The sequence below is a fragment of the Misgurnus anguillicaudatus genome, chromosome 11, assembly GCF_027580225.2.
Source record: "Misgurnus anguillicaudatus chromosome 11, ASM2758022v2, whole genome shotgun sequence".
NCBI lineage: Eukaryota > Metazoa > Chordata > Actinopteri > Cypriniformes > Cobitidae > Misgurnus > Misgurnus anguillicaudatus.
Genome location: NC_073347.2, coordinates 29,590,849 through 29,611,892, shown reverse-complemented (window position 1 = coordinate 29,611,892; position 21,044 = coordinate 29,590,849). Strand labels below are relative to the sequence as shown.

Sequence of the window (21,044 nt, the reverse complement as noted above, 5' to 3'; positions counted from 1 at the left end):
TGTTGAATGCCTTATTCTGATTGGCTGAGAAATGTTCCATTGGTGTTGATTGTTTCTGTAAACGCTCACCTAACTTATTAAATGTCTTGAAAATAGGCAGTTTTTTAATAATAGGCAATGTTTGCATGTTAACCGTGGAGAGGAATGTTAAGAGGAATAATTGACTCAGGTCCTGCGTTGTGCCGCATTACCACCTTGGGTGTGCATTATTTTCTTATAATTCAACGGCCCGTTGTCAATTATTCCTTACATAACCAGCATTTATTCCTTTGCCACAGCTGCAACAAAACATCTTAAGCATAAACCACAAGAAACAAGTTCATTCGATCCGTTACTTGTAGTCATTACTTAAATGATTGCAGATCATTTTTTCTAGATTCATCATTTTCAAAATAACTTTTTGCATTTTAAAGAACTGTTTACATGCTTAACACTACAAAATTTTACATTAATTCCAGCTATCATCAATATTCAGATATTTTAGTTGACAAAAGTATTTGCATTTTTTTATTTTAATGACCTACAATGTACGTTTCATTAATGTATATGTGTGTGTGTAATATATAAAACATGTTGTGTTTGTTTTTTAAGGTGAATTGTTTATAGTGACCCACAATATAATACTCTCACAATGCATTGTGTCACACTTGACTTGATTCTGTGCTAAAGTGCAGATTGAGAGGATTTTAACTACTAATGTGTTTCCACTGCCCTCTAGAGGAGAAGGACTGCATTTCAAAGATTGACGTTATCAAAAGCTCAGCACAAGCAGATTATATATCAAATACAGAACAAACTCAGGATGTATTGATTACATTTAATTTTTATGAATACAAAAAGGCAAATCTTTATACAAATTACAAAACAATTTCATACATTTCAAAAAGTGATTGAATACAAGAACACAACTCTGAAGAGAGATCCATATGCATTAAACTACTAACATGTGGATGAAAACAGTCTAAAATGACACTTGAGTGCTTGAGTCCATAACATATAAAATGACCTTTAATGCACACCGTCAAGCATCATTAGACAATGTTTTAACTCGCTTGAAAAAGCCTCTAATTTAAAGTTGTCATTGAGATCACGCCTGGAATTAAATATAACATACACCCCCATGTATATGAACTGATACTGCAAACCAAAGCAGAACCAAAATCAGAAATGAACATCATGAAAAAAAAAAGAGTTGAGATACACAATCGCTTCACATGACAAGCTGATGTGATGTTTTGTTCAGTAGGTCCACACACCTGAGCATCATGAGAAACGTTCTCATTCGACATCATCCTCCTCTAGGCCTTGAGCACTTACTATCCGCTGTAAAGAGAGATGAACATTTATCAGTCACAATTTAAAAAAATGTAATGACTATTTGTTCCTGAAAAATCTAAGAAGCTTCACATTTCAGCTTTTAAACCAATTGGGATCATGCCAAAAAGGCTATAAACAGATCTGAGCCCAGAACAGCACATAATAAAAAAAGTAATGTCCAAGAGGTGAAATAGTCACAGGTCACTGCAAAAAGACCCTTAACTTTGGATAGTTCTTGGTTTCTCTTGCATTCTTACTTGTCCCAAAAGCTACAAGGCAGCAACAGGGGGGTTTAAAGAATGCACCGAATGCATTTAAGTATGTGCCAGATTTGTTGCGTACTCACCTGGCTGATTGTTGGTAGTTTTGCAAGAAGCATTTGGAACACAGGTGCTGGCAAAGTCTGCTGTAGCACCTGGAGAAGCTGCTGGGGTTGACCGCATACAGCGATGGCATTGGTCAGGTGATCCACACCCTTCTCAAAGTCTCCTGATGGACATTTTAAACATGCATCACTACATGACAGTCAAAAGCATCCCACAATACACTCCAATTAAAACATTTGAGGTGGACATCTCACCCTGTGCCAATAACTCCTCTCCCAACTGAATCTCTTCAAGAAAAAACTTCTGCACGGCTCCGGCATCTTTTAGATCTGGTAACTGGGGGGGGGGGGAGCATACCACAAAATTATTGCAAGAGTGAGACACTTTTGCGATTTTGTCTTAAAGTCCTCACGATTTTCAAATCAATACGTGACACGTGCGGCTTCTTAAACCCCACATGAACCAGAATGTGTTAAGGTGACGTAACGTAACGTTAATAAACACAAGATAAGACTTAACGTTAACTGTTACCTGGCCAAGTCCAGATGTTTCTACAGCAGCTTTTTGCTTTTGCCTACCTGAAAAAATAAAACAAAACAAACAGCACAATTGTTTACAGAAAACAATAAACAAATAAACTTAAGTTTAATAAAAATGAATTCATATAAGACTCATTCACACTTAATGAAATTAAAGACTAATGTGTGAGATCATCAAATCAGAAACGACGATTTAACCACGTGACGACAATACTATTGTAGTTTTTTAACAATGACGGATTATTACCTCAGTATGACTTTCTAGTAGTAATGTCTGAAGAATCGTACTTCTCAAACAACCCGCACGACTTAACCTAATTCACTGTGCAAAACCATAACTAACGTTAAGTTAGTCTCGGAGATCTAATCGGTCAGTTAAGACTCACGTTCGCGCAGTCTGGTTTTGAAGTTTGGATCGCTTCGTCGTTTTCTGTCGAAATAGATACAATACCCGATGAACATCGCGCCACAGACGCCCGCGGCAATCGCACTCGACTTGCCGCCCATCATCGCCGATCCGGTAACGAAAAGAACGACTCGCGTTGCCCTTCTACTATGGAGATCCACGTGCTCGTGCAGAGAGCAGCGGAAGGACCCCTATGAGTGACGAAAGCACACCGGGGTGTCACTGCAAACGCCTGAAAGATGGCGTTTAAAAAAAAGAAATCTTTAAATAGATTACAGTAACACTTAACAAAACTGTGATGTTACATACCCGGAAGTGTTACATTAAAATTACTGTAGGTTAACTGGTAGAGCATAATGTTCGCAATTGGTTCGATTGACAGAGTAAATACAGGTAGGCACAGCTTGGATGCACTATAAGTCACGTGTTCCAAATAAATACATGAAAATAGAAATTTTATAATAAATATCTCTTTAAACTTATGCATGAATTAAATTCCCAAACCATGCCCACTAATGTAAGACATATTTCTGTCTATAAAGTAGAAAGCAAAACCCCCTCATAATTGTATATGATTATTGATGAAGCCTAATCTAAACCCCCTTTGTATTGCATTAAGATATTTCTAGATGTGCATTTACATCCTCATCTTTGAAATGCAGTATGATGAAAAAACACTTCCACAACATCTTTTTTGGGGGACCAAAGCTTACTACTTTAAAGGGGACATTTCACAAGACTTTAAGATGTCAAATAAATCTTTGGTGTCCCCAGAGTACACATGTGAACTCAAAATACCCCACAGATAATTTATTATACTATAATACAATCATTTTTATACATTTTAGATTTATACATTGTTGTATTTTTGTTTATATTATTATTTATTTATTTTGTTTTATTTTAATTGTTTGTTTAGAACAACATTGTAGCCTTTTGCCCAAGACAAATTTCCCTTTGGGGACAAATAAAGTTTAACCTTACCTTACCTTAACCTTATAGCATGTTAAAATGGCCACTTTGTATGCGTGTGTCCTCTTAAATGAGCTGATCTCTGCACTAAATGGTAGTGGCGTGGTTGGATAGTGTAAATTAAGGGGCGGTATTATCCCCTTCTGACATCACAAGGGGAGCCAGATTTGAATGACCTATTTTTTTCCACATGCTTGTGGAGAATGGTTTACCAAAACTAAGTTACTAGGTTGATCTTTTTCACATTTAAAACATATTTTACATAATACATCTCTCATATGTAACACAGTGGACATTAGAGGTCACAAACTATGGCATTTATTTCAAAGGCTTTTCTGCTTACATTTGTACAATAAATTACACACTGTCCATCATCTGACCATCCTAATAAATATGATATAACTTTCCACTAAGTTTTCTCTCACTCTATCTCTCTCTTTCATTACAAATGGTCTTTGAACATTTTTGAAAAGATCCATAAAACTTTACAGTCCATATACAGATTGGAAAACACATTATAAAAAATAGGCTAGTACGAGCACAGTTTAACGGAAACGCACCAACAAGGATGAAACAAAGAAAAAAATATGAAAACAAAATCAAAATGAATCCTACTGAAGCTTTCTACAGCTAAACTAAACAGAACGAAATAATACAATGGACATGCATTTACCTTCCAAATGTACAGACACTACATTAAAACTGTACAGAAACATACAAGGTTATTAACAGTGCAAGATATTAAATAGCTTGACTCGAAACACTTCTCAATATACAAATGTATAACAAAGGCATACAATTACATACCAAGTGCCAAACGGTACAGGCCTTCATGTTATGATACATCAGGGAGTCTATACAAAGGAAACAGCAGTCTATGTAAAGTTATAAATGCACATTTTCATTATGGTGACCCTCAGAATGCGCAAAACAAAACCATGATGGTTTAGAGATGAGAGAGCATTGACATTTTCCAAGTAAATGAAAAAATGTGATCTATAAAGTGCAGTGAGCCATCTTTATAGATCACTACAGGTGTGCTGACACAGTACTTCAGTACAAATCAGTGATGATTACAACTTTCCAGCAGACAGAAAGAAAGCAAAACAGATGAAATACAGAATATGAAATACAGAATATGAAATACAGAATGAAATTCCTTGGTTTTCTTAGCTTTTCTTGGTTTTACAACAATCAATGGCAATTGCCCTAGCTACTCTCATAGGAATAGTTTACCCAAAAATGAAAACTGTTATTACTTCCCCTCTGTCATTTCGAACATTTATCATTCATCAGTAAAAAATTAAGTAAATACCCAAAGAGAACAAAAAAGCACCATAAAAGGTATCTTACTGTATAATAAAGGTCTATATCCCAATTTTTCTGAGGCCATACAGCTTTTTCAGAAGTACAGATTGATGTTTAAGTTGTTAAAAAAATCCATTACACATCCACTGGTAGGCTACGTTTGGTTCAAAATGTCTCCTTTTGTGATCCATAAGAAAGATAACAGCATTCAAATATAGAAAATATGGAATAACAGAACCGAGTAAACTAGAAAAGTGTCATTTTTCGGTGAACTCTTCCTTTAAAATATCTCATAATATCTACACCACCATAGTGGACTATATATATATCCACACTGGCAAAGAAGTGCTTTATAATCTTAAACATCCTACATTTATGGCATTTCGAAAAAAGAGAGAAAATGAGAGGAAAAGGAAGACAGACACACACGTACAGAACAGATTTATATCTGTCATTGCACTTCTGAATACTGCCACATTATTCTTTAGAAACCCATTCACAGGGTCTGGATATATTTCAGTAGTAAAATACATTTTAGAATCCTGGCTGCCAGAAAACATCATCAATTCTCAAATTGTGAACACATGTAATACATTTCAACTCTACAGAGATACTGAACACAAACTCCTTTGTCATATTTCTACAAACATTCACACTTTCATTCAATAGCCCTTGGCTTGATTCATTCACCCTATCGGATGCCTCTATTAGTTGCTTGTCGACAAGAAAAACACATTTTAAGAATGTAGTGAGATCAAAAGAGCCAAAACTACTGGTGAGGGTATATTTCATAAGGCTTTTAAAATACTACTGAACAAATCATGGCTTTACCAGTTTAAGTGTTGTTTAAAGAAATAATACACTTAATCCCAAATCAAAACCAAAAATATAAAATTTGCATGAAGAAAATGAAGACGATTTTCAGGATTAGTCATATTTATATGAAATTACTTTCATGGCAAACTGTCACATTTTGCATCTACATTTGTATTACTGTAAAGGCGGAAGTATAGTCCCATTTTTAAGGGTCTGAGTACAATGCATATGACGCAATTTTTATTGCACCGCCGGGTTTTAAAATTTTTGTATGCGTAGGTCGCACGTGTAGTATGTAGCCTAGGAGATGCATTGCATTTTGTCACAATGCAAGGCTGTGCGTTCAACCATGTGCACAAGTTTGCGTACACGTAAAAAACAGACTACGGGCTTAAAGGGACACTCCACTTTTCTGAAAATATGCTCATTTTCCAGCTCCCCCAGAGTAAAAGACCCGACCTTTACCGTTTTTGAATCCATTCAAGCCGATATCCGGATGTGGCGATACCACTTTTAGCATAGCCCAGCACAATTCACCGAATCCGACCAGACCATTAGCATTGCGCTCAAAAATGACCAAAGCGTGCCAATATTTTTCCTATATAAAACTTGACTCTTCTGTAGTTACATCGTGTACTAAGACAGACGGAAAATTAAAAGTTGCAATTTTCTAAGCTCATATGGCTAGAAACTATACTCTCATTTTGGCGTAATAATCAAGGACTTTGCTGCCGTACCGTGATATTACGCAGCACCCGAAAATAGTCTCTTTGGTAACTTTTAATAGCAAGGGACTATTTTCGGGCACAGCATAACATCATTCATAAATTTGCACTCAAAAATTTGGTTATTTTTGAGTGCAATGCCAATGGTCCAACCGGATCCAATGAACCATGCCAAGCCATGCCAAAAGTGGCACCGCCAGAACCAGAGATCAACTGAATGGATTCAAAAACGGCAAAAAATCAAATGTTTAACTCTAGGGGAGCTGGAAAATGAGCATCCTTCAAAAAAAGTGGAGTGTCCCTTTAATGCAATGGTTTTTAAATTGGGGCGGGCCCCACTTGGAGGGCACAAAATGGTGCCAGGGATGGCCCCAGTTGTATGACAATTTATAAAATACATTAATTTATCATTTAAAATATGATAATATCAAAAAATAAATATTTTCAGACCAAAAGCACTAAACTATATAATTTAAGACGTTTTGTTTTATTCAAATTTTAAGTTTAAAATTGTTTTATGTCATGAATTTTCTTTGGGGTGCGCACACTGAAAAGTTTGAGAACCACTGCTGTAATGTATCCAGATCATTTTCCATCATTCATGGAAATTTTCATAAAATATTATAAGACATCATCTATTTCAATCTGTATATAAAAACGGTAGAGCAAATGCTCCCATTATGTGTAAATACTTGACAATGCAAGTAATAGATCCTTCATTTTCTTTATGCAAAATATAATTTCATTCTTTTGATTTTGGGTCGACATTTGTTCTCAAATTCAGCCTGTGGAATGTGCTCATCCTGTTAGAGAATAAAGAAAAACATGTTGATATCTTACAGCTAAACATTCAAGAGGGCATATCGACTCCCCTTACGTGTTACCCAGCTCTTCCCAGGATCCCTATTGAGTGCACTTTAAGGCACTGCAGCATCTATTGACCCTCACTGCTCAATGGCTCTCAGCAAATTTCCTTTATGAACTCCGATGGCTCCGGGCCGGATCTGATCGTACCAGTGACGGATGTGTGAAGACCGGTGTGTGCGTAAGGAAACAGTGCAGAAATGAATGTGTATTACAGTGGTCGATCACTGTAGTAAAATTCATATTCAAAGACAGGATAGAATATTCCTCAATACGAACATAAACACTCGTAGGGTTGGTTTGTAAATCACACCGAGTCTTTTTGTCCCGTTTCAAACCCGACCCAACCTAACCTCTCAGAAAAAAAGTGCACTTGAGTGCAATTAGCTTGCCAAGGAAACAGTTGTCGATATAAAATAGTGCTTGTTGCTGTCATCTGGTGGCTTTTGTTTCGTCATTTCCGTACCCAGGTACCGTGTCCGTCCGTGTCTCCATTAGTGCAGGGGCAGGCCGGAACCGGGCCGAGTGCTGGTTAAGTGCTCTGTGCTGCTCGGTGCCGTACGATTCCTGTCACCTGCACTCCACGGATACCCCAGAGTTTTGAGAAGCGCCCGAAACTGTCGGGTCGGCCAACGTCAGCATGACGGCTGCTGTGAGCGAGCTGGAGGACGGCGAAGAGGAGGACGACGAACCGGCCGTAGCATCTGCTAAAACAGAGGAGTGTCAGGGGTTAAAGGTTCTTAATAGAGCTCATGTACTGTGAAACAACTGACAGCTAGAACTCACTCTCTCTCTCTTTTTTCTTCATGCGCTTTCGTCTCCTGTCAATGGACGCCACCTCGGATTTGAGCAGGAGGTAATGATTCCTGATGTCCTGCAGTTTTTCCTGAAGGAATGTTATCCGCTCTGGACTGCTCATCTTTTCCAGGTCCACTAGATGAACGAGATTAAAAGAGAGTCAGATGTTTATTTTAATTTAATAATTAAATGAGCAAAAATTCTAGCATGGGATAGGTGGGTTATAGCAAACTTTATATTACAGTGTAAGTAATGTAAAAACACAGTATCTACAACAGATATGACCTTAAAGGATTAGTCAATTTTCTTAAAAAAAAAAATCCAGATAATTTACTTACCACTATGTCATCCAAAATGTTGATGTCTTTCTTTGTTCAGTTGAGAAGAAATTATGTTTTTTGAGGAAAACATTCCAGGATTTTTCTCATTTTAATGGACTTTAATGGACCCCAACACTTAACAGTTTTAATGCAGTTTAAAATTGCAGTTTTAAAGGACTCTAAACAATCTCAAACGTGGCATAAAGGCCTTATCTACTGAAACAATTGTCATTTTTGGCAAGAAAAATAAAAAATATGCACTTTTAAACCATAACTTCTCTTCTTTGGGTGTGTGACGAGCCAGCACGACCTCAAGTAATTGCGTAATTACGTAGAAAGGTCACGTGTTACATATATGAAACGCACATTTGCGGACCATTTTAAACAATAAAATGACACAAATACATTTATTAGTATCATTCAACATACAACAATGTCGGAACGATCCTCTTTCTCCGTCATCTGTGACCTCCAAGTGATGACGTATTGCGTGAGGTCGCGCTGGCGCGTCACAGGACCGGAGATAGACTAGAAGTTGTGGTTTAAAAGTGCATATTTTTTATTTTTCTTGCCAAAAATGACAATTGTTTTGCTAGATAAGACCCTTATGCCTCATTTGAGATCGTTTAGAGTCATTTGAAACTGCAATTTTAAACTGCATTAAAACTGTTAAGTGTTGGTGTCCATTAAAGTCCATTAAAATGAGAAAAATCCTGGAATGTTTTCTTCAAACATAATTTCTTCTCGACTGTACAAAGAAAGACATCAATATTTTGGATAACATGGTGGTGAGTAAATTATCTGGATTTTTTTAAAGAAAATGTACTAATCCTTTAAATGCTGACTGAAAAAGATGAAATGAAAGCATGGACAAACACGCAATCATAAACAACTAAACTTGTTCATATCGAGACATTTTTCCAGGTCTGATCTCTAAATGATACTTACACATCTGGAGAGTCCACTTTGTCCTACTATCTCTGTGGTGGGAATGCTCATGATCCACCTGCTTATGGTATCTGTGGCCTGATGGCGTCGTTCGGCCGGAGCACTTGGGTGAGATGGCTGACTTCAGCTCACTGTTGCTCTTAGATGAGGGAGATTTGGCAGTGCCCTCGCTGATAGACTGATCCTCACTGTCACTGCTGTGAGCTGCAGAGCAAATGAGTGATGAGAGAGTGAGCAAGAGAGATAGATATGACTATCTGCAACCCATAACTGTGCTCACCATAGCAACATAGGTGTGAAAGTAAAAAGTAACATTTAACCAAATTAAATACAAAGTATCACTCAAAGACTGTTAACACCTGTTATTAAAGCGAGACTCCAGCCAAATATCAAAATGACCCCATGATTTACTCACCCTCAAGCAATCCGATATACATATCTCCATCATCTTTTAGACAAACATTTGGAGTTATTTTAGTAAAGTTTCTTGCTCTTCCAAGCTTTATAATGGTAGAAAAACAGGGATCAGGGAACAACTTCTGACTTTGAAGCCCAGAAAAGTGCATCCATTCTATAAAGGTGACATAGAATGGTTGAACGGAGTAGTTATCCTTGTTCTGTGATGTGACATGTAGACAACATTTTTTTGGGGGGTCTGTAATGCCTTAGAAGCTTCCTAAAAACCTCTCTCAGATAGCTCTATTAGGGTGGGGTATTTTAAACAAGTGGTTTTGCACCTACTTGGCTCCCCCTACTGGCTTAATTGCAATCTCATTACTGATTGGCTGACTTTGCTGCCACTCAAAAAATGTAGCCAATTATTTTAGTGTAGGGGCAGTTAGATGCCTGTGATGTCATAAGCATCAGTTTTTCAGATTGGGCTGTTTTCTGGCTGACATTTCTAAAAGAGGAATTTCTATGAGACTGAGATGTTTAGCATGTTTTGCACTTTTTGTATGTTTGTGAATGTGGGTAGACTACCATTATTCAACAAAGACAAGATAAAAATGTTTTTTCATTCTCTGTCCCCTTTAAAGAAAGAAATACGCATGGCTCCAAGGGGTTAATAAAAATCTTTTGCAGGTAATCGATAATCAAATATATTCATATTTTAAACTTAAAGGGACAGTAAGTAGGGTTTTAAGTGTTTTATTAAATCAAAATCAATGTCTTTATTCATAAATATGTCCTCGTTGGTGTCAAATGACCTCTGCCAATGATCTGACTTTTCTTTGTAAGCTTAGAATTTCTTCTCTTTACTTACATTAAACGGGTAAGTAGAAGGAGGCTTCCATGTCCATACTGATAAACTATAATAGCAGAGAGGGACAAAAAGCACTAGCCTACCAACGCGTTTTCATTCAGAACACGTGAACTAGCTGAAACAGACAAGGAGATCAGTGATTACATAAAGGCTACCGTAGTTGCAACACGCATGTAGAAAATTGAGGCGCTAGAGAGCACTATTCGTTTGAATGCAAAATACTATTTCACCACTAGATGGGGGTAAATCCTACTTACTGTCCCTTTAATAAACTATAATATCTAACTTCCGGTAACAACGCCAACTGACAGCTAGTTCACAGAACTCACTCTCTCTTTTTTCTTTATACGCTTTCGTCTTCTGTCAATGGACGCCACCTCGGATTTGAGCAGGAGGTAATGTTTGAAGTAATACGCATGGCTCCAAGAGGTTAATAAAGATCTTTTGCAGGTAATCAATGCGATGCTGTAAGAAAAATATCTATATTTTAAACGTAATAAACTATAATAACCAGCTTCCGGTAACAACGCCATCTTGGACTTGCACGATTCAAGAGAGTCACTGCGAAACGTACCTATGGCAACCAACACGCTAAAACTCTCTCATTTGTCCAAGATTACATTGTTACTGGTTGCTAGTTTTTGCAGTTTATTAAGTTCGAAATATTTTTTTTATTTAATCACATTGATTACCCGCAGAAGACCTTTATTAACCCCTTGAAGCCACGTGGATTACCTCTGTAAAGGATAAATGCACTTTTTGGGGGTTTAAAGGAGACATTTCACAAGACTTTTATTTATTAAGATGTAAAATAAATCTGTGGTGTCCCAAGAGTATGTATGTTAAGATTTAGCTCAAAATGCAATATAGATAATTTATTATAGCATGTTAAAATTGCCACTCTGTAGGTGTGAGCAAAAATGTGCCATTTTGGGGTGTGTCCTTTTAACTCTTTCCCTGCCAGCATTTAAAAAAAAGTTGCCAGCCAGCACCAGCATTTTTCATGATTTTCACAAAAGTTTAATGCCCTACAAAAGTGTTTTTCTTAAAATATATAAACAATATATCAAATGAAACTTCTTACCTTCATTAGTTCTCTTTTTATCACCTCTCAAATATAATATAAAAATTCAATTTTTGTGAAGGACATTTAATTAGAGATCAGATGCAGAGCGATAAGGGCTGTAATAATAAATCGCGTGTCCCATTGAAAATGCCTGTCTAAAACCGATTATGTGTTTCATGCGCAGCTTGTGCATGTACTATGGCGTTTTGGTCAGTAAGAAGTCCTTATCAATCTAAAATCACTATGAGTCTGAGTCGTTTATAACGTGCAAAAAAGCAACACTCATTAATCAAAATCATTCAAAATATTCTTTATCATCATGAAAATACCTGAAACAATCTGAAGAACGGCGATATAAATATCCCTATAGACTTTTCATGGAATAGCGCTTGTAATGGTACTTCTTCTGTGGCACAATTGGAGTTTCTGCATGAGAGCGCCCTCTGGCTTTTGGATGTGGTGGCATTTCACTGTAATTCATTGAGAAAACGCGCATTTGCACGATTAATCATTACAGCCCTAAGAGCGATCCTTTAAAACTTACACAGACATACAGCTGTTTGCCCTAGGGCGATACTTCCGGGTTTTATAAGTTGCGGAAGAGTGGCACCTGGTGGATAATAGCGGTATTGTGGAAAGCCAGAAATACTCGTCGTTGGCAGGGAAGCGTTTTCTCATAATTGACGAGTTAACTCATCAATGGTGGGGAAAGAGTTAAATGAGCAAATGAGCTAATGAAATGCAAACACTGATCTCCATAATGGTGGTTTGTAGAAACTGTGAAATATTATTATAATAAGATCCCCTTTGGACATTTCAATGGAATTTGGCTCTGTTTTGGCCCCCCTTGCAAGCCTATTTTTTCACATGCTTGCAGAAAATGGTTTACCAAAACTAAGTTACTGGATTTTTGATAGAAGCACTGGGGAATTAATTATAGCACTTAAACATGGAAAGTCAGACTTCCATAATATGTCCTCTTTAAAGTCAGAAGTTGTTCCCTGATCACTGTTTTCCACCATTATAAAGCTTGGAAGAGCAAGAACATTTAACAAAATAACTCCAAATGTGTTCGTCTAAAAGATAACGGAGATATGTTTCTCGGGACTGCTTGAGGGTGAGTAAATCATGTGGTAATTTTGACATTTGGCTAGAGTATACCTTTAAGGTGTGTTTAGTCGATTGGATCACAAGTGGACGACGCGATCTTTAGGCTTTCAATGATAAAACTTAAGGGGTTGCTCTCCACCTAATTCGTTTTTGTTCCATTTTGCGAGCTTATAAACCATACATTCACATTTCTGTGAGCTGTTTTGCGGTTCTTCTTGGCATGCAGGTTTAGGCTCTTATGGCTCCGTTTGTGTTTCTTTGAAGCTCCGCCCCCTTGAGAATCCCTGTGTCGCTTCTGACTGGATGACGCTGTAAGTGAGAAACCCATGAGAAAAAAAATCTATGAATGCATCTTTAGAATGTTTTATACCAAATTATATTAATATAGATGATATTCCAGTTACCTTTGGCTTTCTGATCGTTCTCCTGTAAACTGCTGTGGCTCAGAGTCACGCTACAGTTACTGTTACTGTTGCAGCACAGATTTACATCAAAGGCTTTGGATGGGGAACCTGCCCCACCCTCCTCTTGAGGCATCTCCTGAATTTCTCCACCTAAACTCTCAACCTCCACCGTGCTGCTGTCAGACTCGCTGCGTCCTTCTACCCTCTCTTCAATCAAAGGTCCTGGCGGTAGGGAAACGGTCGGAGGGCTTGCGGCTAACACAGAGCTGGGCGAGGGTGCACGGATCTCAGCCAGAACCTCAGCGGGTCCCTCGCCCACACCTGGAGACTCTGGTGTAGTGGGTGGCGTGTTGAGGACAGAGTTGGTACCGCTACTGGGATGTTCCTGAATCTTCTCATGGTTCTCCTGGTGTTCCTCTGCTATCTCGTCATCCAGCGGAGGCTCGGCACACGAGTCTTCCGGTCCCGTCACCGCAGGAGGCGGCGAGTTGGCCGCCTCTGTGTCAGAGTCTGAAAATAAATCCTTTAAAGTCTTCTTCGGCCACTGAACCTGGATACTGGACCAAACGTCCTTCTGGCCTTTGGTTCGACAACTGGGCACCCTCTCCTCGATTCCCACTGACGTTTTGGCTCTTTTGTCAGCCATGTCCCAAAATCCTGAACATCCAGGTTTATTCTTCTCCTTGAGCCCGTTGTACTTCTTAGATGGTGAACTCTTGGTTTTGGTATGTCCTCTTGGCTCTTCTCTGGCCTGAGCTTCCGGTAAAAGATCTCCTTCATCTTCCGAACTGCTACACGTCTGAGAACCTCCGTCTTCTCCGGGTCCTCTTTCTTCCAGCTTTTTAGGTGAACTGTTGAGTAGCCAGTCTCCAGCCCTGGTGCTTCTCGTTTTGCCTTTTGCTTGGATCTTCGAGGTGCGCTCTCCTAGAGCTTCTGTCTTTTTCCTTTTGGTTCCAGAACCTTCCACCTCGACCTCGTACTGGCTCTTCCTCTTAGCTTGTTCAGGGCTGTCTCGAGCAGTCATCTCCTGGGTACCGTCCACATCTGCTGGTGCTTTAAAGCTTTCTGAGGGACTCCCGCTCTTCCAGTGCTGTTGTGGTGTGTGCGGAGGCTCCGGAAGAACTCCTTTCCGAAGGCTTGATCGTCCGGCACGTTCGTCTTCTTCATGATCAGCCTCACCGTCCTCTTCTCGTTCACTGTCATCTGTGGAGCTCTCTGATGCTACAATAAACCAAACAAAAAATCCGTAAATGCATAGTTTACCCAAAAATGATCATGTGTGTCATCCAAAAGTTGTACCAAACCTGTATAAAATGACTTTGTTCTGTCGAACACAACAGAAGATATTTTGAAAAAGGTTTGTAAGAAGGCAGCTCTGGGGCACCATTGACTTCTATAGTAGGGCAAAATAATACTTTGGAAGGGAATGGTGCCCCTGACTTCATCCTATGTGTTTAGCAAAACAAAGTTATTTATACAGGTTTGGAACAATTTGAGGATAAGTAAATGATGACACAAATTAAATTTTGGGTGAATTATCCCTTTAAGATAAAAGGATTAGTCCATTTTCTAAAAAAATCCAGATCATTTACTCACCACCATGTCATCCAAAATGTTGATGTCTTTCTTTATTCAGTCGAGAAGAAATTATGTTTTGTGAAGAAAACATTCCAGGATTTTTCTCATTTTAATGGACTTTAATGGACCCCAATACCTAAAAGTTTTAATGCAGTTTAAAATTGCAGTTTCAAAGGACTCTAAACGATCTCAAACGAGGCATAAGGGTCTTATCTAGGGAAACAATTGTCATTTTGGCAAGAAAAATAAAAAATATGCACTTTTAAACCACAACTTCTTGTCTTCCTCCGGTCGTGTGATGTGCCAGCGCGGCCTCACGTAATACGTCAGCACGTCAAGAGGTCACGGATGACGTATGCGAAACTACGCCCCAGTGTTTACAAGTGTGGAGAAAGAGGACCGTTCCGACATTGTTGTATGTGGAATGATACTAATTAATGTCCTTGTGTCAGTTTATTGTTTAAAATGGTCCGCAAATGTGCGTTTCATATATGTAGCACGTGACCTTTCCACGCCATTAAGCAATTGAGGTCGCGCTGGCACATCACAGGACCAGAGGAAGAAGAGAAGTTGTGGTTTAAAAGTGCATTTTTTTTATCATTTCGCTATATAAGACCCTTATGCCGCGTTTGGGATCGTTTAGAGTTCTTTGAAGCTGTGTTGAAACTGCAATTTTAAACTGCATTAAAACTGTTAAATGTTGGGCTCTATTAAAGTCTATTAAAATGAGAAAAATCATGGAATGTTTTCCTCAAAAAACATAATTTCTTCTCGACTGAACAAAGAAAGACATCAACATTTTGGATGACATGGTGGTGAGTAAATTATTTGGATTTATTTAAAGATAGACTAATCCTTTAAGATGCATTCAGAAGATAAATATTTACAAAAAGCCTGTTGACTAATGAATTACAATAACTTTTCATTGCTTTGTGGTTTTTCCAATGGTTAATATAATTACCATTGTGTGATTGTTAAAATCAAGTAAACTTAAAGCTCCAAACATAACAGTAAATACATTGTAAATATACGGAGTTACCTGGGAGTCCATTGAGGATGGATGTGATCTCGATGGGTGTGATGGTTGTCTGCTGGTTTTCATTATCATCAGACTCCTCTAGCTTGGAGAAAACATCATTGCCAGTGTTTGGTTTGGAGAATCTACTGACACGAAGTTTGGATGGAGACAGATCGTCTCCGTCTGTCAGTCTCTCTATTCGGTCTCTTTCTCGCTCGGATTTGTTCTGTGTTTAATCAAAAATGTCTGCATGTAAATATCCTCTACATGTGCAACGTTATTTCTTACAAAACATCAGACATTGACAAATTACTTGATGATGTCAGAGTGTACCTTTATTTTTTTGCGATGCTTTATTTTTGGGACGTTCTTATTAGCTGGTTTGACAATCTTATCGGCTCTGATCCACTCATCGTACCTGTTAAAAAAGAAAAAGACCGGTCAACATCACTCCCAAACTTAAGCTGTTTGAATCCCATTAAATTTTTTAAATAAAATGTTTTTTAAATGATCATTCAAACTTATCTCAAACTAGATTATCAATTGCTTACATTTTTTTATTGTAAAAAATAAAAAACTTTTTAACCTCCTAAGACCTGGTGGACATCACATTTTTTTCATCACATCTTGTCAGTAAAGCCGGTTCCTTGACTAAAAGTAAATCGCCATCAGCTGCATTCAGATGGAGCGGCATTTACTACACAAAGCTGTACTTTACGAACAAGCTGGGCCATATCGCATACACATTGCAGGCGATACATCCGCGATAATTAATGCAAAATTGCCCCGGTTGTCAATGAACTACAGCTTTGTGTAGTAAATGCCGCTCCATCTGAAAGCAGCTGATGCGATTTACTTCTAATCACAGAACCAGCTTCACTGACGAGATGCTCAATGACAATCACATGCAAATTATCGCCCATCCCTATTGTACAAAAACGTGGACAATTACACAGCTTCATGTTCAAAGATAAATATTTGGTTATTTTATTTATTGGTACTTCCTAACCCCAAATAGCTGAAAGAAATAGAAAAAAGACAAACCAAAGCTCGGCTCTTACTGTCGGTTCACACCAGCCACGTTTGAGGCGTCAAATTCGCGTCTACCGCATCTGGTTTGCCGCTTGAACATTTTGAGTTTAATCGCTTCATTCACGCGTAAAAGCTGCACGTGAATTCTAGTCATCGAGACATTCACGCGGATATTCGCATCATGGGAGGGGCTTCTGTTACTTCGCTCGCTTCCTGTAATCACGTCACTACTAGAGCAAGCTCCTGATTGGTTAACGCTGCGTGGTTTTCCGACAAAGTTCAAATATTTCAACTCGCACGTTTCCCACGGCAATGCCCAATTCGCGCCATTCGAGGCGAAATCGCGTCTACCGCGCCACGTTAAACGCCTCATTCGAGCCGCAAGACCTCCAGATGCGCATCAACGCGTCTTCACATTGACTTAACATTAAAATCACTCGCACTTGACACCTCTACCGCGGCTGGTGTGAACGCAGCATTAGGCGGTTAATTAAGGTGAAATTGACATAATTTAATAGCAAAAATTAAAATGACTGAGTATAAATGACTTCATTATTTTCTTGACAGATATCATGGGATTTACCCAGTTTAATAAAGGAAAACAATAAAAACGATTACATCAGCATGACACCACCACCACAAAGCTTAATGCAACAAAATACAGACATGTACTTATCATTTACAACATCAACACATCTGCTAAGATACAGCATCTGAAGCATGTTTGTTACATGAACACAGGGACATGTTTTAAAGGGATAGTTCAAATAAAAATTCTGTCATAATTTACACAACATCATGTTTTTACAAATCTGAATAAGATTTTTTGTTATGATAAATACAAAGGAAGATATTTGTAATGAACCAGAAGCACCACTGACTTCCATAGTAGGACAAAATACTACTATGGAAGTCAATGGTGCCCAAAAACGGTTTGGTTACAATATTGCTCAAAATACCCAAATAATGACAGAATTTTCATTTTTGGGCGAACTGTCCCTTTAAGTTTGAAAAAAAAAACATTTTAAACCTAATAACACTTTAAAACAATCATTCTCATAAAACAGTTGTCACAAGTAGCAAACATGGTAACAGCAAAAGATACGTCCTGACAACAAATCCAGACTTATTTCACGACAGCCACTCATATTTTTATTGTTAACAAACCAGAAGAGCAACACAGAAATGCTTGAATAAAACTCCACACAATACAGACACAAGTGATTAAATCACTTCCATTGTAAATCCACCATTAAACTTCAGCTACACCTGACACTGTTAACCACAAAATAAGCTCACTGAAATATTTTCCCCTCTTTAAGAATAATTCTGTGCACTGACGACCCACCATCTGTCTGATCAAATACTGCACACAAAACTGGGAAACCATTTAGTTGATCCACACACAATTGGTGTTTTCTGTACTTCTGCACCATTATTTGAATCGATTCATGAATTCTATTATTATGGTATGAAGTCAGAAAACACAGCACGCAAACCTGATCCCTCTCTCCATCCGAGTGTGCAGATCATAATAGTCTGCAGTATGGATCAGAACGGGACAATCTATTCGCTGTGACCCTGTCTTTTATGCAAACATGAAGCGTTGAGTTCCCAGGGTCCTGCCTTACCTGATGTTCCAGCCACAGTAGTGCACCAAGTAGAGAACCTCTCCCCCCTCCAGGTCTGCCTCTTTCACAGTGGCTTCGTACGTCTTCTGAGTTCGGCCTCGCCCATATCTCACCTGCACCTTCATCCCAGGAGGGTAACATTCAAATTCTTCCCCCTCCTCCCAATCCTGACTGCTGACATCCCTGCAAGAAAGACAATTCAGTTCCTCCTGTTTCCTGACACTAGACTTGTACCCCTTCCCCCCAAAAATACCCTCGCTGTCTGAATGCTAATTATCCTCGCCTTTCCCTGTCGGATAATTCTAACAATCCTCCTGATATTGGAGGAAGACATTATGGGGTCATCAGCCGACTGTCTAAATCTTAACTTGGAATAAATGTATAATTAGAAGTCTGAAACTAGTCCCTGATTCTATTTAAATAAATAATTCCCTGGAAAATTAAAATTCTGTCATTGTTTACTCATCTTTAAAGCACTTTTTACACAGAGATTACAGAAATCTGTAATCTTGGAGTGCTTTTTAGTAGTGCTGGGCAAAGATTAATCGCGATTAATCGCACACAAAATAAAAGTGATTTTTGGCATAATATATGAGTATGTGCTGTGTGTAATTATTATGTATAAATAAATACACACACATTCATGTACGTATTTAAGAAACATTTACATGTTTATAAATATTTATTTATATTTTTATATATTCTATATTAAAAGTAATTGAAAAAAAATTATATACAAGTAAAACAATTCTGAAATAAATATATATGAATGTGTGTGTGGTTAAATATACACAATAATTAGACACAGTACACGCACATATATTATGCAAAAAATCACTTTTATTTTGTATGCGATTAATCGCGATTAATCCTTAGCACTACTTTTTAGACATCCCGTGAACATCCCATAAAGACACGTGATGTGTTATGTAATTCTCTGTAATGCACAATATAATTGTCTTGTTTTCAGTAAAAATATCTAAAAATTCTTAAATTAAAATGTATTTTCTTGATGAGCAAAAAGACCTAGAATAAGTCTAGATTTTAGACAAAAAATATCAAATTTTAGCGAATTTGAGCTTGAAACAAGCAAAAAATCTGCCAATTAATTTTTTTTTTTTTTATTAAGTGTTTATGAAAAAAGTAAACTTATTTCAAGAACATTTTCCTTATTCCATTTGCAGATTTGTTTTGCTTGTTTTAAGCACTAATTTACATCGGGGAGGTTTCCTGGACAGGACTAGACCTTAATTCAGTTAGGAAATATAACTAGTTTTAACAAACACACTGCAAAAAATGATTTTTTAAGAAAAAAATTCTTAGTATTTTTGTCTTGTTTTCAGTAAAAATATCTAAACATTCTTAAATTAAGATGCTTTTTCTTGATAAGCAAAACGACCCAAGAAAATAAGTCTAGTTTTTAGACCAAAAATATCAAATTTAAGTGATTATGTGCATAAAACAGGCAAAAAATCTGCCAATGGAGTAAGCAATTTTTTCTTGAATTTAGTGTTTAAGAAAAATGTTCAAGATTTTTTTTGCTTAGCCCATTGGCAATTTTTTTTGCTTGCTTTATGCACAAAATCACTTAAATTTGATATTTTTGGTCTAACAATTAGATTTATTTGCTTGGGTCGTTTTGCTCATCAAGAAAAAGCATCTTAATTTAAGAATTTTCAGATATTTTTACTACAGACAAGACCAAAATAATAGGACTTTTTTTTCCTTGAAAATCATTGTTTGCAGTGTTTTACATTCTACACCACCTTTAAGAAAACCTGCAGATTTTTTTGCTAGTTTTAAGCACAAATTCACTTAAATAGACTTGCGTCATTTTGCTCATCAATAAAATGCATCTTAATTTAAGAATTTTTAGTTATTTGTACTGAAAACAAGAGAAAAATACTAAGTTATAACATCATTTTTTGCAGTGTATTCCAGAAGTGATCCTAAAATCAATGTTTGCGTTCACACAGAAGGCACTGGAATTTGTCTGGGATCAATTTTCAAGGAATTTAAGTTATTACGAAGCCACAATGGTTTTTTTTTTGTGAAATACAAGGGGATATAGTACAAAAATGATTGGTTTTGTACAAGGACAATGCATATTAAAATGTTAAGCTCTAACAGCTAAAAAATATGTGACCCTGAACCACAAGACCAATCTTTTTTTTTTTATTGAGATTTAAACATAATCTGAAAGCTGAATAAATAAGTTTTCCAATGAGGTATGGGTAGTGCAATATTTGGCTTAGATGAATCTATTTGAAAATCTGAGGGTGCCAAAAAAATCAAAATACTGAGAAAATCGCCTTTAAAGTTGTTGAAATGAGGTCCTTAGCAACACACATTACAAAATATAAATATATTTTTGATATATTTACATTTGAAAATGTAAATATCATTATGGAACATAATCTTTACATTGAATCATCATCATTTTAATGATTTTTGGCTTTATATTTTGACCCATACAATGAAATGCTGGCTTTTGCTACAAATATACCAGTGTGACTTATGACTGGTTTTGCGGTATATCATGAAAAGTAATTTAATATATATCTCTAAAAATATTATACTGAAAGCTTTCTTTTTGTTGTAA

The 21,044-nt window shown here is 37.3% G+C and overlaps 2 protein-coding genes and 1 non-coding gene across 6 annotated transcripts in view; all 3 read right to left on the bottom strand.

The window, feature by feature from the left end:
* Positions 1 to 805: 805 nt before the first annotated feature.
* On the bottom strand, positions 806 to 2,792 carry tomm20a (translocase of outer mitochondrial membrane 20). Of its 2 annotated transcripts, XM_055170998.2 has the most exons (6): positions 2,569 to 2,792; positions 2,175 to 2,221; positions 1,898 to 1,979; positions 1,664 to 1,806; positions 1,257 to 1,323; positions 806 to 1,137 (listed from the first exon to the last, which is right to left on the bottom strand). In XM_055170998.2, exons 1-5 carry the CDS (start codon positions 2,690 to 2,692, stop codon positions 1,279 to 1,281), a joined length of 441 nt encoding a protein of 146 aa, XP_055026973.2. In that variant the 5' UTR covers positions 2,693 to 2,792; the 3' UTR covers positions 806 to 1,137; positions 1,257 to 1,278. The 2 variants fall into 2 exon arrangements, with proteins under 2 accessions (XP_055026973.2, XP_055026972.2); XM_055170997.2 differs by having other exon boundaries at positions 806 to 1,323; positions 2,569 to 2,790.
* Positions 1,490 to 1,622, bottom strand: LOC129416881 (small nucleolar RNA SNORA14). The gene has a single exon (XR_008635611.1). It is a non-coding gene; the product is annotated as a small nucleolar RNA SNORA14 (small nucleolar RNA).
* A 1,070-nt stretch (positions 2,793 to 3,862) lies between the features above and the next one.
* arid4b (AT-rich interaction domain 4B) overlaps positions 3,863 to 21,044 on the bottom strand; it is a 79,807-nt gene continuing 62,625 nt past the window's right edge. For 2 of the 3 annotated variants that reach the window (XM_073873508.1, XM_073873509.1), the window contains exons 17-24: positions 18,443 to 18,625; positions 16,113 to 16,197; positions 15,801 to 16,005; positions 13,184 to 14,404; positions 12,981 to 13,088; positions 9,340 to 9,546; positions 8,060 to 8,206; positions 3,863 to 7,977 (exon numbers count right to left, since the gene is read on the bottom strand). In XM_073873508.1, the coding sequence (XP_073729609.1) occupies positions 7,844 to 7,977; positions 8,060 to 8,206; positions 9,340 to 9,546; positions 12,981 to 13,088; positions 13,184 to 14,404; positions 15,801 to 16,005; positions 16,113 to 16,197; positions 18,443 to 18,625 (2,290 nt within the window). In that variant the 3' untranslated portion in view covers positions 3,863 to 7,843. The remainder of the gene's footprint in view (positions 7,978 to 8,059; positions 8,207 to 9,339; positions 9,547 to 12,980; positions 13,089 to 13,183; positions 14,405 to 15,800; positions 16,006 to 16,112; positions 16,198 to 18,442; positions 18,626 to 21,044) is intronic. The other variant, XM_073873510.1, reaches the window with a different exon arrangement.

Coding starts and splice junctions, on each gene's coding strand:
- tomm20a (XM_055170998.2), bottom strand. CDS start 2,692: ATGATGGGCGGCAAGTCGAGTGCGATTGCCGCGGGCGTCTGTGGCGCG. Junction 2,222..2,568: donor CAAAACCAGACTGCGCGAAC/GTGAGTCTTAAC, acceptor TTATTTTTTCAG/GTAGGCAAAAGCAAAAAGCT. Junction 1,324..1,663: donor AACTACCAACAATCAGCCAG/GTGAGTACGCAA, acceptor CTCTCTTTACAG/CGGATAGTAAGTGCTCAAGG.